The 19,231-nt window shown below is 45.2% G+C and overlaps 1 protein-coding gene across 2 annotated transcripts in view; it reads left to right on the top strand.

The window, feature by feature from the left end:
• Positions 1-18,032, top strand: part of LOC143277466 (large ribosomal subunit protein bL17m-like) — a 30,505-nt gene extending 12,473 nt beyond the window's left edge. Inside the window, exons 2-4 of one of the 2 annotated variants that reach the window (XM_076582300.1) lie at positions 6,751-6,822; positions 11,798-11,936; positions 17,613-18,032. In XM_076582300.1, the coding sequence (XP_076438415.1) occupies positions 6,751-6,822; positions 11,798-11,936; positions 17,613-17,869 (468 nt within the window). In that variant the 3' untranslated portion in view covers positions 17,870-18,032. The remainder of the gene's footprint in view (positions 1-6,750; positions 6,823-11,797; positions 11,937-17,612) is intronic. The other variant, XM_076582301.1, reaches the window with a different exon arrangement.
• Positions 18,033-19,231: the final 1,199 nt, after the last annotated feature.

Raw genomic sequence — 19,231 nt, 5'->3', positions numbered from 1 at the left:
AATTGTTTTGACAACTTGTCAAGCAGCCAAACCTTGCCTGTATTTATGCGGGATATACTGTGAACCTTTTCTTTCTGTTCAACATTTCAAGTGTTTGAAAGTGACAAAGCAGCTAATTCACTATCATTCTTCAACTCTCTTGCCAAAATGGATAGATCTGTCTTACATCAAACAGACTGGACAGAAAATTCTAAATGACAGCATGTGCTACCTGAACAGAGGGTTCTACCAGCGCATTCAGCAGGTGGGGCTGTGCCGTAAGCCCAGCATTGCATGGTGCTGTCGTGCTGGTCACCTCCACCGTATCTGGCACAACCTGCCTCCAGCAGCCCCTGTGCAATGCAACATGACTCCACGTATCACAGGCCTGCCTGACTCATCACCTCCTGGCTACAGTCCACCTGTGTTGTCGGCACTTGGTCTCAGTCTGGCCATGTTACTGTTAGCAACACTTTATGTAGCACTGTGGCAACACTTTATGCAGCACTATGTCAACACTTTATGCAGCACTGTGACTGTGGTAACACTTTATGCAGCACTGTGTCAACACTTTATGTAGCACTGTGGCTGTGGCAACACTTTATGCAGCACTGTGACTCTAGCAACACTTTATGCAGCACTATGGCAACACTTTATGTAGCACTGTGGCTATGGCAACTCTTTATGTAGCACTGTGGCTGTGGCAACACTTTATGCAGCACTGTGACTGGTATCACTTTATGCAGGACGTCAGCTGACATAGGCACTGAATGGGTTAAGGTTTGTGGCTGATGTTATGGTGATGGATATGGTCTTCACACATAATGTATCTCTGATACAGGAAACAGTATGCTGTAAATTATTATTCTGTGTCCTCATGATTCATTTGATTACATATGTCATTACATACATTCAAAATGTGACATTTATGTTGCTGAAAGAGTATATTCTGTGTGACTGCAATTTAACATGCATGTAACGAATGTGAAAACGTGTCCACATGCACATAAGTGGGACAGAAAAAAAGAAAAGAAAAATAAATGTGTGGAGTGGAGAATTTGTTTATGATTGTAAGTTAGAAATTGAGGTTGTCTGGAATTGATTGATTAGTATGGAGTTTTATATTGAGTTGAAAATATGAATGAAGCATAACAGATCTTTAATGCCAGTGAAAAGAAATCTAAAATGAATCAATGAAACAAAAAGTTTGTGTAAACAGAATATCTACCCAGTAAGGTTGGTTTCATGAAGGATGTGGAAATGTGATCCTTCTTGACAACTGTGAGCAGAGTCTTAAGGATTTTGAAGAAAACCAGCTGTTGATGACAGTATAAATTTTGTGTAGCTAGAACTAGTAGGAGAAAATATAAATAAGTTACTGCTTAGAAAGGAAAAGCTATTCAATAGTTTATCACTGAAGAGAATTATCAACTTTGTGAATGATCAGCAATAGTTTGGGAAGGTAGTGTGAACAGTATCCAGGAAAAAATAACACTGTAATTAAAAATAACATCACCATTAAGGAGTGGTTCCCACATTTCAGAAGCGTATACATGCAGCTCCAGCAAAATTCCATATCATGTGTTGATAAAATTGTGCTGCTTCACTTTTGAAATAAAACAAGTGGGTATATGTAAAAGTTATGTTTTTCAACACTTGGTGAAAAAGGACTGTGTAAACTCATAATGTACATGCATACAGTGATGTGTGGTTCGTCCATCGGGATCGACAAGGACCATTTAGTCATCCTGGGGGTGGGTGGGTTGGGCTGTGTGGGTGCGCAGATGACTGGTCAGGCCAATCTGTGCCCAGAAGGTTCTGACGCAGTGTGGACAGGGGATGGTGGCGGCTGTTGGGGACTTGCTGGCACTGCTTTTCCTGGCCTCTCTGTGTTGCTCTGCTGCAGCGATTCTGTTGGCCTCACAGGATTTGGCGCCTTTGTGGACAGCTGAACGCCAGTTTGGTCTGTCCATTGCATTCAGCTCCCAGGTGTCGTGGCTGATGTTGAAGGCCTTCAGAGAAGCTTTCAGAGTGTCTTTGAAGCGCTTCTTTTGGCCTCCATGGGAGTGCTTGCCATGTTGGAGTTCGCCGTTCAGCAGTTTCTTGGTGAGCCGGTGGTCTGGCATGCAAACTACATTGCCTGCCCAGCACAGCTGGGCCTGCATCAAGATGGTGTAGGTGCTGGGCAAGTTTGCACGAGTGAGCACCTCTGTGTCAGGGATCTTCTCATGCCACTTTATGCCGAGAAGTTTTCTGAGACTGGTGGTGTGGAAGTGGTTCAGCTTTTTGGCGTGGCGTTTGTAGACCGTCCATGATTCACATCCATAGAGCAGTGTGGTGAGAACTATGGCCTTGTATACTTTGAGCTTCATCTCCAGGGTGATGCCTCTCCTGTTCCAAACGTTTTTATTGAGTCTGCCGTAGGCAGTGCTGGCTTTGGCAAGTCTGGCATTCACTTCATCGTCGATGACAACTGTGCGAGAGAGTGTACTGCCCAGGTATGTGAACTTGTCCACCGCATTCAGTCGTTGCCCGTTGATGAAGATGTTTGGTTCAACGTAAGGCTTTCCTGGAACTGGCTGGTGCATCACCTCAGTCTTCTTTGTGCTGATTGTGAGGCCAAAGTTGTCACAGGCAGCAGAGAACTTGTCGACGCTGTGTTGCATGTCAGTTTCAGAGGCAGCATTGAGAGCGCAGTCATCGGCAAACAGGAAGTCGTTGACGGTGTCTGTCCTCACCTTGGTTTTTGCTTGAAGTCTCCTGAGGTTAAAGAGTGAGCCATCTGTGCAGTACCTGATTCCAATGCCTACATCTGCGTCTCTGAAGGCATCTGTCAGCATGGCTGAAAACATGAGACTGAACAGGGTGGGGGCAAGAACACACCCTTGCTTGACTCCGTTGGAGACAGGGAATGGTTCTGAAATCTCTCCGTTGTCTTGGACTCGGGCCAGCATCCCATCGTGTAGTTGCCGTATGATGGTGATGAACTTTCTGGGACATCCGTACTTCGCCATGATTCTCCAAAGGTCATCTCTGCTAACAGTATCGAAGGCCTTGGTCAGTTTCAGTTTCAGTAGCTCAAGGAGGCGTCACTGCGTTCGGACAAATCCATATACGCTACACCACATCTGCCAAGCAGATGCCTGACCAGCAGCATAACCCAACGCGCTTAGTCAGGCCTTGAGAGAAAAAGAAAAAAGAAAAAAAGGTGAATAAATAATAGATAAGCGTACATAGATAAATAAATAAATAATAATTATAATATATAAAAAAAGGTAGTAGTAGTAATAATAATAAATAATAAATAAATAAACAAATAAGACAACAATGATGATAAATAAGCAAATAAATGTAAAACATGAAGACACACATTCACACGTACACCCACACATGCATAACAGATATGAACCAAACATGCAGTTTCACAGATATGAAAGCACAGTCAAATACACATAAACGTACATGAGCCCAACACACACACACACACACACACACACACACGCCACACACATGACCCTGCACCTCCTCTACCCCCTCCTCCACACACTCATTTCTAGGCTATGTATCGCAGCTTCCCCAGGACACACACACACACACACACACACACACAGATGAACACTTACTTGTACAAGCACACACACATACACCCATATCCCCCACCCCCAACCCCCCACACATATATACAAAGGTATATATATTATATTATATATACACACCCGCACGTTCCAGTATCCTGTTGCTCCCACAGTGTAGGCATGCATACACTCACATACCTCATCCTTTACCCCCCTCCCCCCCGCACCCCCACCTCCCCCTCCCCCTCACACACACACACACACATACGCACGTGCGTAGAACTCTCCTGACACTTGTGTACACTTACACCCTCGCGCATGCACACACGCACTCAAAAACACACTCACACATACACACAAACACACACATGCACACACGCACAGAGGCTGCCACTGATTGGCTGCAAGAGGGATGGGAAAAGATCTCTGATGCCAAGAATGTGGCGTCTAGTGTGTTGCTCAGTCTATTGTATTTGGAAAAGCCCACAGAGACTGTTATGTTGGTCAGATCGACATAGGTGGAGTAAAGGTCGGCGTTCTGTTCCTGACACTTCTCCTGGATCTGCCTGGCAGCAAACACTATGTCGATAGTCCTGCGTTCTTTCCGGGAGCCACACTGGCTCTCTGGTAGGAGACCTTGCTCAAGGTGCACTATGAGATGGTTGAGTAGCACTCTGGCCAGAGTCTTGCCTGCGATGAGCTGGAATAGCTGATGAAGCTTCTCAGTCAGCGCCATACCACCTTCTTTGTAGACCTCAGCTGGAATGGAGTCTGAGCCAGGGGCTTTGCCATTGGATAGCAGACGGATAGCTTTCTGGGTCTCCTCCAAAGTTGGAATGGCATCCAACGACTCACTGACTGGCACCTGGGGGAGGCGGTCGAAGGCTTCATCATTGATGGTGGAAGGGCGGTTCAGTACGCTGTCAAAGTGTTCAGCCCATCTCTCAAGGATCCCGTCCTTGTCAGTGATTAGGGTAGAACCATCAGCACTGAGGAGTGGAGCAGATCCAGAGGTGGTGGGGCCGTAGACTTCTTTCAGGCCGTTATAGAAGTTCTTCATGTCATTCCTGTCTGCAAAGCCCTGGATCTCATCAGCTTTGTTGCTCAACCAGGAATCCTGCATCTGCTGCAGCTTCAGCTGGATGGTGCTGCGTGCGCTTTTCAGTATGTCTTTCTTTGACTGTGACTTGGGATCTTCAATGTGGGCTCTTTAGGCTTGGCGTTTGTCTTCCAGCAGCTGCTTGATCTCATTGCAGTTCTCATCAAACCAGTCTTTGTGCTTCCTGGCAGAAGGCCCCAGGCACTCCATGGCAGTGTTGTACACCGTCTCATGCAGTGCGCCCCATGCTGCCTCCACATTCTGATTGTCCAGCACGGTGGACTCAGGCGTTCCTCCAGGGTGTCAGCAAAGCTCTGCTTTATGTTGCCTAGCTCCAGCTTGTTGACATTCAGGCGTTTGGGTGCTTTCATGCCCTGAGGCCGTCTCTTGGGCTGGATGTAGAGGTTGAGTTTGGAGACGATAAGGCGGTGGTCTGTCCAGCATTCGGCGCCGCACATGGCCCTCGTGACTCGTACGTCCTGCCTGTCCCTCTTCCTGACGATGACAAAGTCAATGAGATGCCAATGCCCAGAGCGAGGATGCATCCATGACGTCCTGTTATGGGTAGGGAGGCAGAAGACGGTGTTTGTGATAAGAAGGTCGTGCTCAGCACATGTCTGGAGAAGTAGTTGACCATTGCTGTTACAGTTGCCAACCCCATGCTTCCCAGTCACACCTTCCCAGGAGGTGCTGTCACAGCCAACTCTCGCGTTGAAGTCACCAAGAATGATGAGCTTGTCTGCGTTGGGAACAGTGGTGATGACAGTGTTCAGGTCCTTGTAGAACTTGTCCTTGATCTCATCCGGGTTGGTCATGGTGGGCGCATAGGCGCTGACAATGGTGGTAAACTTCTTCCCGTTGCATATAGGGAGTTTCATTGTCATCAGGCGATCGTTCACTCCTTTCGGGGGGCCAGCCAGCTTGCCAACGAGGGTTGTCTTCACTGCAAAGCCAACTCCAGCCTCACATCTCTCTGAAGGTCCGCGACCACTCCAAAAGAAGGTGTAGCCTGCGCCTTGCTCACAGAGTTCGCCTTCTGCCAGTCTGGTCTCACTTAAGGCAGCGATGTCGATGTTGTACCTGGCTAGTTCACTCGCAATGAGTGCTGTGCGTCTCTGTGGTCTGGCTGAGTTGCCTCTGTCCAGAAGCGTACACACGTTCCATGTGGGAATGGTCAATGGGGTGCTCCTTGTTTTCTTCTTTCTTTCCTTTGTGTGTTGACCGCTTGAGTAGGGTCCCCGTCAGCCGTGGTATGCTGACGAGGGTGGTGTGGAGCAGGCAATGTTTAGGGCACCTTTTCTAGCCCCTTCCTCATGCCATGGAGGTGAGCAGTGCTGTCCTGAAGAGGGTTGCTCAGTCGCTCAGGGGGCTGCCAATCTCCACTGTTGCTCCAGTCGGTGAAAAATGACCCCATGGCCTGAGCCGCCTGTGTGCAGGTCCACGGCTACAACTGCCAGTGTACCCACACATGTTGCTTCGTCGCTCACCTGTCGCTACAGGGCTTGGGGAAAATGATGGTATGGAATGAAGGATGACTGATGACTTGCACGATGACTTTGTTTATAGTGAGGAGGAGTTGCGCACCGTCGACCTCACTCTCTTGTCCGAGACCATCTGTTTCCAGTGGCAAGACGAGGTCAAGATGACTGGAGATGGCAACGGATGCAGTGGATGACCAGGATGTCCTATGTGCCTCATCCTGCCCTCAGCACTCCACAGTGCTCTGCTGCAACTGCCTTCCTCTCCGTTGAACCATGAAGGTTTCTTCCGCAGAGTCCGCTGGATCCAGTCTTCACATGCTTGGGGTAGACAAGCCCTAACTCACCGAGGGTTTGAGACCCGTCGGCTACCCTCACCTAGTTTAGCCAGCCTGATACAGTGATACATGTATAATAAAACATACACACACACATGCGTGCACATGTGCATACTGCTCAGTTCCCTCATAACTGGATTGTGATCATGTTTTGGATTGAGACAGAAGGATGCTGACTGAAAAAAGGTAAAAAATGACGAAAAAGAGAAAAATATAAATGTAGACTTTATCAAGTTCATGTTATAACTTACGTGAATAAATGTTCCCTGTGGTTGTTTCAGTTGATTCAGATGGCAGTCCGTAATGGGGATACACACAAACATACCATGGAAATGGCAGACCACTGGCTACTGGTAAGAATGCAAGAAAATTTCAGGTTAAATGAAGTACAAATCTGAGAATATTATGGGCAAAAGTATTTGGTGGTAGAAGCCTGGATGGTTTATATAACATTTGATAGTCATAGTTGTTGATTGAAACATACATTTGATTTTTTGCAACTGGTCATGAATGTGAATGCAAAAAGTTAAGAAGTTAGTCTCCTCCTTCAATTCAGTACTAAAACTACTTTCAAGTGACAATGATCTCATTCAATAAAATCAAAAGTGAATGTGGTGTAGTGCTAACATTAGCTTTATGTATGTGAACTGATTGCAGCGCTTGCCAGTGCTGTATGAGTTGTGGATTCTTGTTTGAAACTGGTTTTTACTTTGTTCTGCACACAGTGGGTTTTTTTAAAACTGGTTCACCACTTATTGAATACGTCGTGCAGAATTAATGGGTCAGGAGAAACATCCCTCTTCTGGTTTACCACTTAATGAATAGGTCATGTGCAGAACTAATGGTCAGGAGAAACACCCCTCTTCTGGTTTACCACTTAATGAATAGGTCATGTGCAGAACTAATGGTCAGGAGAAACACCCCTCTTCTGGTTTACCACTTAATGAATAGGTCATGTGCAGAACTAATGGTCAAGAGAAACACCCGTCTTCTGGTTTACCACTTAATGAATAGGTCATGTGCAGAACTAATGGTCAGGAGAAACACCCGTCTTCTGGTTCACCACTTAATTAATAGGTCATGTGCAGAATTAATGGGTCAGGAGAAACATCCCTCTTCTGGTTTACCACTTAATGAATAGGTCATGTGCAGAATTAATGGTCAGGAGAAACACTCGTCTTCTGGTTCACCACTTAATTAATAGGTCATGTGCAGAATTAATGGGTCAGGAGAAACATCCCTCTTCTGGTTTACCACTTAATGAATAGGTCATGTGCAGAATTAATGGGTCAGGAGAAACACCCCTCTTCTGGTTTACCACTTAATGAATAGGTCATGTGCAGAACTAATGGTCAGGAGAAACACCCATCTTCTGGTTCACCACTTAATTAATAGGTCATGTGCAGAACTAATGGTCAGGAGAAACACCCGTCTTCTGGTTCACCACTTAATTAATAGGTCATGTCCAGAATTAATGGGTCAGGAGAAACACCCCTCTTCTGGTTTACCACTTAATGAATAGGTCATGTGCAGAACTAATGGTCAGGAGAAACACCCGTCTTCTGGTTCACCACTTAATTAATAGGTCATGTGCAGAATTAATGGGTCAGGAGAAACATCCCTCTTCTGGTTTACCACTTAATGAATAGGTCATGTGCAGAACTAATGGTCAGGAGAAACACCCGTCTTCTGGTTCACCACTTAATTAATAGGTCATGTGCTGAATTAATGGGTCAGGAGAAACACCGCTCTTCTTCCTCACCCCTAGCCCCTCACCCCCCCCCCTTCCCCCTGAGTCCCCCCTACACCTCCCTCAGGCATCCCTCCCCTCCCTGCCACCCCCTCACCCCCGCTGCCTCTCCCCCTACCCCCCTCCCTGACCCCATCACCGCCCAAAAAAGAATTTCATTTGTTATTTTCTACTTTGTCACACTCCCTGTTATGTAAAATAGTTACTGTCTGTGTGTGTGTGTGTGTGTGTGTGTGTGTGTGATTTTTTTGTGTGTAGCAGGGTTTCTGATGAGTTAAACATTTCAGGGGTGCCAGGGACTCTTTATCAGCATTCTGGGGGTCCCAGGCTACCTTCAGAAGATTAGTTGTGCTGCACATAGTCATCAATTCTGTATTTCTACACACATAAAAACTAACAAAGACAGGCACACCTTTTGGTATGATTGTGAAGGTTGCTGAGGTAAGTAAGGAAGGGAAACAACTCTTCTTTGTAGCAGACGATCCAAGGTCAGTTAGACTGATGCAAGATTTTCATTGTTTTCTGTGTTCATTCTTGAACGTCCCAACACATGTATGTATACAAGTATTTCAGCTGATATAAAATGCTTTATCAGAAGCCATGAATGTGTGTGTGTGTGTGTCTGTATGTGACTGTGTATGTAGTGTAATTGTGTGTACATGTGGAGTATGTTTTTTGTTTTGTTTTGTTTTTTTGTTAGCTGTGGAAAGAACACGGAAAACAGTCATTGCTAAACTTTATGCCCTAATGCTGATGCACTGATTGCTGACGGCTCGGAATGATAACTTTTCACAATGTGTGAAACAGTATGACTGTTTCAAAAGGAAAAGAGCAGAAACAGAACCAAAGCAGTACAGTCAGAACAGTAGAGTCACTGTCAGTCTACTACCACTTTGTTTTAGGCAAGCAGCTTTCTGCTTTGTGGAGATCTGTCAAAATCTTCACAGCTTCATTATGTGAATATGTCTCTCAGACACTTTAAAATACCTGTCAGTATTATGTGCAGACCTGCTTGTGTCTTGTCAATTCCTTTGAAAAACGAAACAACCCCCTCCCCCCCCTCCCAAAAACAACAACATGCAAGCCAACCAGTAGACATGATTGTGTGTGTGTGTGTGTGTGTGTGTGTGTGTGTGTGTGTGTGTGTGTTGTTGTTGTTGAAGATAGAATACTTTGTTATCTCATATTAGAGAAATTTGACCAGGTGCATTGTCACAACATTCAACATGGAATCGTGATAGTAAAAGTAGGTATTAAATACATGATGAAGACACAAACATAAAGTATGCATTGCAGACATCATTTAAAGTATGCATTGCAGACATCATTTACCGACACATTGCAGTTATATATCTTGAATGTAAAAACAGAATTGATAACCATTTTGTATATATACAAACGTTATACTGTTTCACACATTGATTATGAACACCACAATCAGATATAATGGTATATTCATTTGTGATATGAACACTGGTCAGTCAGTGTAGAGGCATGGTGTGGTGTGACCACTGGTCAGTCAGTGTAGAGGCATGGTGTGTGAACACTAGTCAGTGTAGAGGTATGGTGTAGTGTGAACACTGGTCAGTCAGTGTAGAGGCATGGTGTAGTGTGAACACTGGTCAGTCAGTGTAGAGGTATGGTGTAGTGTGAACACTGGTCAGTCAGTGTAGAGGTGTGGTGTGGTGTGAACACTGGTCAGTCAGTGTAGAGGCATGGTGTGGTGTGAACACTGGTCAGTCAGTGTAGAGGCATGGTGTAGTGTGAACACTGGTCAGTCAGTGTAGAGGTGTGGTGTGAACACTGGTCAGTCAGTGTAGAGGCATGGTGTAGTGTGAACACTGGTCAGTCAGTGTAGAGGCATGGTGTGGTGTGAACACTGGTCAGTCAGTGTAGAGGCATGGTGTAGTGTGAACACTGGTCAGTCAGTGTAGAGGTGTGGTGTGGTGTGAACACTAGTCAGTCAGTGTAGAGGCATGGTGTGTGAACACTAGTCAGTCAGTGTAGAGGTATGGTGTGGTGTGAACACTGGTCAGTCAGTGTAGAGGCATGGTGTGTGAACACTGGTCAGTCAGTGTAGAGGCATGGTGTGGTGTGAACACTGGTCAGTCAGTGTAGAGGCATGGTGTGGTGTGAACACTGGTCAGTCAGTGTAGAGGCATAGTTTAGTGTGAACACTGGTCAGTCAGTGTAGAGGCATGATGTGTGAACACTGGTCAGTCAGTGTAGAGGCACGGTGTGGTGTGAACACTGGTCAGTCAGTGTAGAGGCATGGTGTGTGAACACTAGTCAGTCAGTGTAGAGGCATGGTGTGGTGTGAACACTGGTCAGTCAGTGTAGAGGCACGGTGTGGTGTGAACACTGGTCAGTCAGTGTAGAGGCATGGTGTGTGAACACTAGTCAGTCAGTGTAGAGGTATGGTGTGGTGTGAACACTGGTCAGTCAGTGTAGAGGCATGGTGTGTGAACACTGGTCAGTCAGTGTAGAGGCATGGTGTGGTGTGAACACTGGTCAGTCAGTGTAGAGGCATGGTGTGGTGTGAACACTGGTCAGTCAGTGTAGAGGCATAGTTTAGTGTGAACACTGGTCAGTCAGTGTAGAGGCATGATGTGTGAACACTGGTCAGTCAGTGTAGAGGCATAGTTTAGTGTGAACACTAGTCAGTCAGTGTAGAGGCATGGTGTGTGAAGACTGGTCAGTCAGTGTGGAGGCATGGTGTGTGAAGACTGGTCAGTCAGTGTAGAGGCATGGTGTAGTGTGAACACTGGTCAGTCACTGTAGAGGTGTGGTGTGGTGTGAACACTGGTCAGTCAGTGTAGGGGCATGGTTTAGTGTGAACACTGGTCAGTCAGTGTAGAGGCATGGTGTGGTGTGAACACTGGTCAGTCAGTGTAGAGGCACGGTGTGGTGTGAACACTGGTCAGTCAGTGTAGAGGCATGGTTTAGTGTGAACACTGGTCAGTCAGTGTAGAGGCATGGTTTAGTGTGAACACTGGTCAGTCAGTGTAGAGGCATGGTTTAGTGTGAACACTGGTCAGTCAGTGTAGGGGCACGGTGTGGTGTGAACACACCAGTCAGGATGGTCCTGAGGATCACAGCCACATTGCACACCATGTCTCATGCATGGCCATCTTTCTTTCTTTATGTTTTTTTGTTTGTTTATTTTTGTCTGGTTCAGACACGTTTTCTCCCAACAATTGCAGCAAAAAGTTTGGAAGCTGCTTGCATCAGATGTGTGGTAACATTGCAATTGTTACTGTTGACCTTGTAACGATTCTAGTGTCCTTGAACAATAAATACAGTTGTTATGAACTTTCTATTTATTTGCCATGCCAGTGGTCATCACACCAAACATCAAGTTATTGATAAGTTATAAGAATTGATGATTTCAACATCTTCTTTTATAGTGGAAATAATTTTTGAACAGTCTCTGCATTTCTGAATTCACTGCATTTCTGAATTGATAAAATTTTAAATTATTTATCTAATTTGTTTTTCCACTTTTCTCATTAATTCGTTTCTTGTTCAGAAGGCATGGTTTCACAAAACAGAAAGATGCAAATTATGTGTGTTGACAGGAAAAAGACTTGATTCACAAGTTGTTCAAAGTGTTGGTGCCACGCTACTCCTCCTTTCCTGCTGCTGCCACGTCCATCCATAAAATCTCTGGCCTCTACCCAGGTGACGGCGTTCCCATGGGGGTTTTGGAACTCAAAGGTCAGTCACTTTGCCATCATACTGTCCTATTAGTTAAAAAAAAGTATATATATATATATATTAGTTATTGTTTTTTTCTTGCTGCACCATCTTGTTTCCTTTGATGAAGGTACTAACCTGACACTGCTCATCCCCAGGGCCCCCTCTCACTCTCAGCCACACCCTTGCTCACAGTGTTACAGTTTCAGTGTCAGCAGTGCACAGTGAGTTGCCATTGTCTCACTGTTGTTACAGTGTCAGCAATCCACAGTGAGTTATCATTGTCTCACTGTCGTTACAGTGTCAGCAGTCCACAGTGAGTTACCATTGTCTCACTTTCGTTACAGTGTCAGCAGTCCACAGTCAGTTACCATTGTCTCACTGTCGTTACAGTGTCAGCAGTCCACAGTGAGTTATCAATGTCTCACTGTCGTTACAGTGTCAGCAGTCCACAGTAAGTTATCCATGTCTCACTGTTACGTGTACAGTGTCAGCAGTCCACAGTCAGTTATTGTCTCACTGTTGTTACAGTGTCAGCAGTCCACAGTGAGTTATCATTGTTTCACTGTTGTTACAGTGTCAGCAGTCCACAGTGAGTTATCATTGTCTCACTGTCGTTACAGTGTCAGCAGTCCACAGTGAGTTATCATTGTCTCACTGTCGTTACAGTGTCAGCAGTCCACAGTGAGTTATCATTGTCTCACTGTTGTTACAGTGTCAGCAGTCCACAGTGAGTTATCATTGTTTCACTGTTGTTACAGTGTCAGCAGTCCACAGTGAGTTATCATTGTCTCACTGTTGTTACAGTGTCAGCAGTCCACAGTCAGTTATCATTGTCTCACTGTTGTTACAGTGTCAGCAGTCCACAGTGAGTTATCATTGTCTCACTGTTGTTACAGTGTCAGCAGTCCACAGTCAGTTATTGTCTCACTGTTGTTACAGTGTCAGCAGTCCACAGTGAGTTATCATTGTCTCACTGTTGTTACAGTGTCAGCAGTCCACAGTGAGTTATCATTGTCTCACTGTTGTCACAGTGTCAGCAGTCCACAGTCAGTTATTGTCTCACTGTTGTTACAGTGTCAGCAGTCCACAGTCAGTTATCATTGTCTCACTGTTGTCACAGTGTCAGCAGTCCACAGTCAGTTATTGTCTCACTGTTGTTACAGTGTCAGCAGTCCACAGTCAGTTACCATTGTCTCACTGTTGTTACAGTGTCAGCAGTCCACAGTCAGTTATCATTGTTTCACAGTGTCTGCACTCAACAATGAGTTATCATTGTTTCACAGTTGTTAAAGTGTCAGCAGTCCACAGTGAGTTATCATTGTCTCACTGTTGTTAGTGGCAGCAGTCCACAGTGAGTTATCATTGTCTCACTGTTGTTACAGTGTCAGCAGTACACAGTGAGTTATCATTGTCTCACTGTTGTTACAGTGTCAGCAGTCCACAGTCAGTTATCATTGTCTCACTGTTGTTAGTGTCAGCAGTCCACAGTCAGTTATCATTGTCTCACTGTTGTTACAGTGTCAGCAGTCCACAGTGAGTTATCATTGTCTCACTGTTGTTACAGTGTCAGCAGTCCACAGTGAGTTATCATTGTCTCACTGTTGTTAGTGTCAGCAGTCCACAGTCAGTTATCATTGTCTCACTGTTGTTAGTGTCAGCAATCCACAGTGACTTATCATTGTCTCACTAGTGAGTTAACTGACACGCGCGTGTGTGTGTGTTGCGTGTGAGAGCATGTGCGTGCGTGCATGCAAACTTGCGTGCATGTGTTAATCAAGTCAGGCCAACAGTTGATATTGAGTAAGTGTGCATGTGAATGTATAATGTTTGTGTATATGCCTGAGGTCTGACGTATCATAGAAACAAAGGTGCTTCACCTGCTTGATCCCTTAAAAAGATGGTTGGTGAAAGAAAATATGAATGTAATTATTAAGAATCAAGAATAAAAAGAAAATGATTCTTGAAAAGAATTTAAAAAAAACCCCAAAAACAACAACACAGAGGTTTTAGATAAACATCATGTCAGGTGTCTGAAAGTTAAGTGGTGTGTGCATGTAAAAAAGAACCCTTGGCAGCAAAAGGGTTGGCCCTGACAAAATTGAACAGAAAAATCCACTCGAATAGTACATGTTCATGAAGTGCATGTGATTGAAACCTAACTGAATGACGTTTCCAGAACGTTGTTGTCATGGAGAAAAACAGTACTGAGAAATCATTAATTGATATTTTCTCCATTAATTGATATTTTCTCCATTCTCATTTATTTATTTATTATTATTATTTTATTATTATTATTATTACTACTACCTTTTTTATATTATAATTATTATTTTTTTTATTTATGTAAGCTTATCTATTATTTATTCACCTTTTTTTTTTCTTCTTTTTTTCCCCCCCCAAGGCCTGACTAAACATGTTGGGTTACGCTGCTGGTCAGGCATCTGCGTGGCAGATGTGTTGTAGCGTATATGGATTTGTCCGAACGCAGTGACGCCTCCTTGAGCTACTGAAACAGAAACTGTCTCACTGTTGTTAGTGTCAGCAGTCCACAGTGAGTCATCAATGTCTCACTGTTGTTACAGTGTCAGCAATCCACAGTGAGTTATCATTGTTTCACAGTGTCTGCACTCAACAATGAGATATCATTGTTTCACAGTTGTTAAAATGTCAGCAGTCCACAGTGAGTTATCATTGTCTCACTGTTGTTACAGTGTCAGCAGTCCACAGTGAGTTACCATTGTCTCACTGTCGTTACAGTGTCAGCAGTCCACAGTGAGTTACCATTGTTTCACTGTTGTTACAGTGTCAGCAGTCCACAGTGAGTTATCATTGTTTCACTGTTGTTACAGTGTCAGCAGTCCACAGTGAGTTATCATTGTCTCACTGTTGTTACAGTGTCAGCAGTCCACAGTGAGTTATCATTGTCTCACTGTTGTTACAGTGTCAGCAGTCCACAGTGAGTTATCATTGTCTCACTGTCGTTATAGTGTCAGCAGTCCATAGTGAGTTATCATTGTCTCACTGTTGTTACAGTGTCAGCAGTCCACAGTGAGTTACCATTGTCTCACTGTCATTACAGTGTCAGCAGTCCACAGTGAGTTATCAATTGCAGACACTGTGAAACAATAATTGTTTCACAGTGTTTGCACTCAACAATGAGTTATTGTTTCACAGTTGTTAAAGTGTCAGCAGTCCACAGTGAGTTGTCATTATCTCACTGTTGTTAGTGTCAGCAGTCCACTCCATCTCACTCTCTACGATCAGTTTCGGATCCACTCTGTTTATGCATACCCAGATTCAAACACTCGACTGTTGGCCGACGTTCATTCTCTGTCTCTGGACCTTGTAATTGGAATAAGCTTCTCTTTTGCTTCATCAGGTCTCCACACTCAGCTCTTTCAAGTCTGGCCATAAAACCCACCTCTTCCCAAAATAGCCTCCATTCCTTGCCTCTTCCTTGTCTTTTTTTTTTTTTTTTTTTTTCAGTTTTAGAGTTATGCATGCGTTTGAATAACTGGTGTGAAAGTGCTTTGATTTGTCTCTGCACAAGATTGAGCGCTATATAAATATAATAATTATTATTATTAAATATTATTCATATTATTATTATTATCATTGTCGCACTGTTGTTAGTGTCAGCAGTCTACAATGAGTTATCATTGTCTCACTGTTGTTTAGAGTGTTAGCAGTCCACAGTGAGTTATCATTGTCTCACTGTTGTTTAGAGTGTTAGCAGTCCACAGTGAGTTATCATTGTCTCACTGTTGTTTAGAGTGTTAGCAGTCCACAGTGAGTTATCATTGTCTCACTGTTGTTACAGTCTCAGCAGTCCACAGTGAGTTATCATTGTCTCACTGTTGTTACAGTGTCAGCAGTCCACAGTGAGTTATCATTGTCTCACTGTTGTTACAGTCTCAGCAGTCCACAGTGAGTTATCATTGTCTCACTGTTGTTACAGTGTCAGCAGTCCACAGTGAGTTATCATTGTCTCACTGTTGTTACAGTCTCAGCAGTCCACAGTGAGTTATCATTGTCTCACTGTTGTTACAGTATTAGCAGTCCACAGTGAGTTATCATTGTTTCACAGTGTTTGCACTCAGCAGTGAGTTATCAATGTCTCACTGTTGTTACAGTGTCAGCAGTACACAATGAGTTATCAATGTCTCACTGTTGTTACAGTGTCAGCAGTCCACAGTGAGTTATCATTGTCTCACTGTTGTTACAGTGTCAGCAGTACACAGTGTTGTGTTGTGCTGTGCTATGTTCAGACAACCCCTGGCACTCAGTGTTGTGCTGTGCTATGTTCAGACCACCCCTGGCATTCAGTGTTGTGCTGTGCTGTGCTATGTTCAGACCACCCCTGGCACTCAGTGTTGTGCTGTGCTATGTTCAGACAACTCCCGGCACTCAGTGTTGTGCTGTGCTATGTTCAGACCACCCCTGGCACTCAGTGTTGTGCTGTGCTATGTTCAGACAACTCCCGGCACTCAGTGTTGTGCTGTGCTATGTTCAGACAACCCCTGGCACTCAGTGTTGTGCTGTGCTATGTTCAGACAACCCCTGGCACTCAGTGTTGTGTTGTGTTCAGGTAACCCCTGGCCCTCGGTGTTGTGTTGTGTTCAGGTAACCCCTGGCCCTTGGTGTTGTGTTGTGTTCAGGTAACCCCTGGCCCTTGGTGTTGTGTTGTGTTCAGGTAACCCCTGGCCCTTGGTGTTGTGTTGTGTTCAGGTAACCCCTGGCCCTCGGTGTTGTGTTGTGTTCAGGTAACCCCTGGCCCTTGGTGTTGTGTTGTGTTCAGGTAACCCCTGGCCCTTGGTGTTGTGTTGTGTTCAGGTAACCCCTGGCCCTTGGTGTTGTGTTGTGTTCAGGTAACCCCTGGCCCTTGGTGTTGTGTTGTGTTCAGGTAACCCCTGGCCCTCGGTGTTGTGTTGTGTTCAGGTAACCCCTGGCCCTTGGTGTTGTGTTGTGTTCAGGTAACCCCTGGCACTCAGTGTTGTGTTGTGCTGTGCTATGTTCAGACAACCCCTGGCACTCAGTGTTGTGTTGTGCTGTGCTATGTTCAGACCACCCCCCGGCACTCAGTGTTGTGCTGTGCTATGTTCAGACAACCCCTGGCACTCAGTGTTGTGTTGTGCTGTGCTATGTTCAGACAACCCCTGGCACTCAGTGTTGTGCTGTGCTGTGCTATGTTCAGACAACCCCTGGCACTCAGTGTTGTGCTGTGCTATGTTCAGACCACCCCCGGCACTCAGTGTTGTGTTGTGCTATGTTCAGACCACCCCTGGCACTCAGTGTTGTGCTGTGCTATGTTCAGACCACCCCTGGCACTCAGTGTTGTGCTGTGCTATGTTCAGACAACCCCTGGCACTCAGTGTTGTGCTGTGCTGTGCTATGTTCAGACAACCCCTGGCACTCAGTGTTGTGCTGTGCTATGTTCAGACAACCCCCGGCACTCAGTGTTGTGCTATGCTATGTTCAGACAACCCCTGGCACTCAGTGTTGTGCTGTGCTATGTTTAGACAACCCCTGGCACTCAGTGTTGTGTTGTGTTCAGGTAACCCCTGGCCCTCGGTGTTGTGTTGTGTTCAGGTAACCCCTGGCCCTCGGTGTTGTGTTGTGTTCAGGTAACCCCTGGCCCTCGGTGTTGTGTTGTGTTCAGGTAACCCCTGGCCCTTGGTGTTGTGTTGTGTTCAGGTAACCCCTGGCCCTCGGTGCGTCCCCAGCCCCGTGACACCAGCCTGCTCCTGCACAACATCCTGCTGCAGGAAGCAAGACAGGACTTCCATGCTGAGCAACAGGCAGACACCTCCTCAGCCTGCCCACTGTCTGGCCAGCCTTCAGGCCTGTGTCCAGATGGAAGCAGTGTTGATGGGCCTGCCCGCCCCGGGGAAACAGACCCCTCAGACAGGGAGAAAACCCCATCGTACATGCAGACAAAAGGTGGACTGTGACATGTACTGGTCAGCAAGGCAGTCCATCAGAATCATTAACAGTGAATGATGTATGGTTTTGGAGAGAGTGAGAATGATTTATTAACTTCTTTAATTACAAATGAAACAAGGTTGATGCTTTTATTGCGTGTAAAGTTGTCACTTGAATAAATGTGTTCTGTTTTGTTGTGAGTTTGTGTGAGTTATGTAGATGTGCATGTTTCACAGTGTAGTCCTTTCTTCTGCCTTTCCTTCATTCTTTCTTTTAAACAAGAAATAACAGAGTAGGTACATTTGAGCTTTTTTCTTTACTCTTTTACTTGTTTATCTGTACTTTTTATTTTTTGTATTTTTTCTGCTTGCAGTTTTGTTTTCCTATTGAAGTGGATTTTTCGAAAGAATGTTGCCACAGACAACCCTTTTGTTGATGTGGGTTCTTTATGTGTGCTAAGTGCATGCTACACATGGGACCTCAGTTTGTCATCTCAACCGAGTGACTCGCGTCCAGACCACCACTCAAGGTGTAGTTGAGCGGGAGAAAATACTGGTGACTGTGGGATTCGAACCAGTGTGCTCAAATTCTCTCGCTTCCTTGGTGGATGTGTTACCACTAGGCAAACACTCCACATAGACCTCGGGGAATACTGACCTGTCCTAAAACTGTTTTGTGGGAACAAAGACCTGGGGGAACAAGGACATGCTCCCAACTGACACTGGAGGAGATTTAACTCACTCAGTACGGCCAGTCCTCTCTTCTCCTCTACACAGACCCCTCGGATGTCCAGTGGGTGTCTCAATGACAGACCCAACCTTCAGCGTCCGTCGTCAGAATTATGGTATTCTTGGTCAACATTCACCTCTTCAGTATATTTGTCAACATTCACCTCTTCAGTATAAGAGCCTTCCACTTGCAATATTTTGATGGTGGTAATTGGGGTGAAACGCTGTTAACATCGTCTCTTTCGCCGTTCGTATGGAGAGAGTTAAAGGTGAAAGTTTGCAGAGTAGTGGCTGAGTGTACATGTCAACAGGCTGGTGGAGATATGAAACGTCAGAAAATCAGAATATTGTGAGCATGGATAAATTGGGAATGGTGGCCTGCACACAGGTACTGAAGGGTAGACAGTGACAATGCAAGAAACCTCCGTCAGTGAAAGAAATAAGGGAGACAACAATCTGCTGACATTGGTAATTCAGGTCCAGCTGTTCTGTTGCTGTGATTAGTGGAAAAAGTGGAAAGTTCTCACGTCATTGCTGTACCTTTACTTCAGCAGTGAACAGACAGTGAGTGACAACTGGCTCCTTGAAATTGTCAACAGCACACAGCTTCAAGTCACCGATTATTTGTACTTTGGTCAACAAGAGCACACCAATACCAAGACA

The sequence above is a fragment of the Babylonia areolata genome, chromosome 34, assembly GCF_041734735.1.
Source record: "Babylonia areolata isolate BAREFJ2019XMU chromosome 34, ASM4173473v1, whole genome shotgun sequence".
Lineage (NCBI taxonomy): Eukaryota > Metazoa > Mollusca > Gastropoda > Neogastropoda > Buccinidae > Babylonia > Babylonia areolata.
This window is presented reverse-complemented; position numbering and strand designations above follow the sequence as displayed.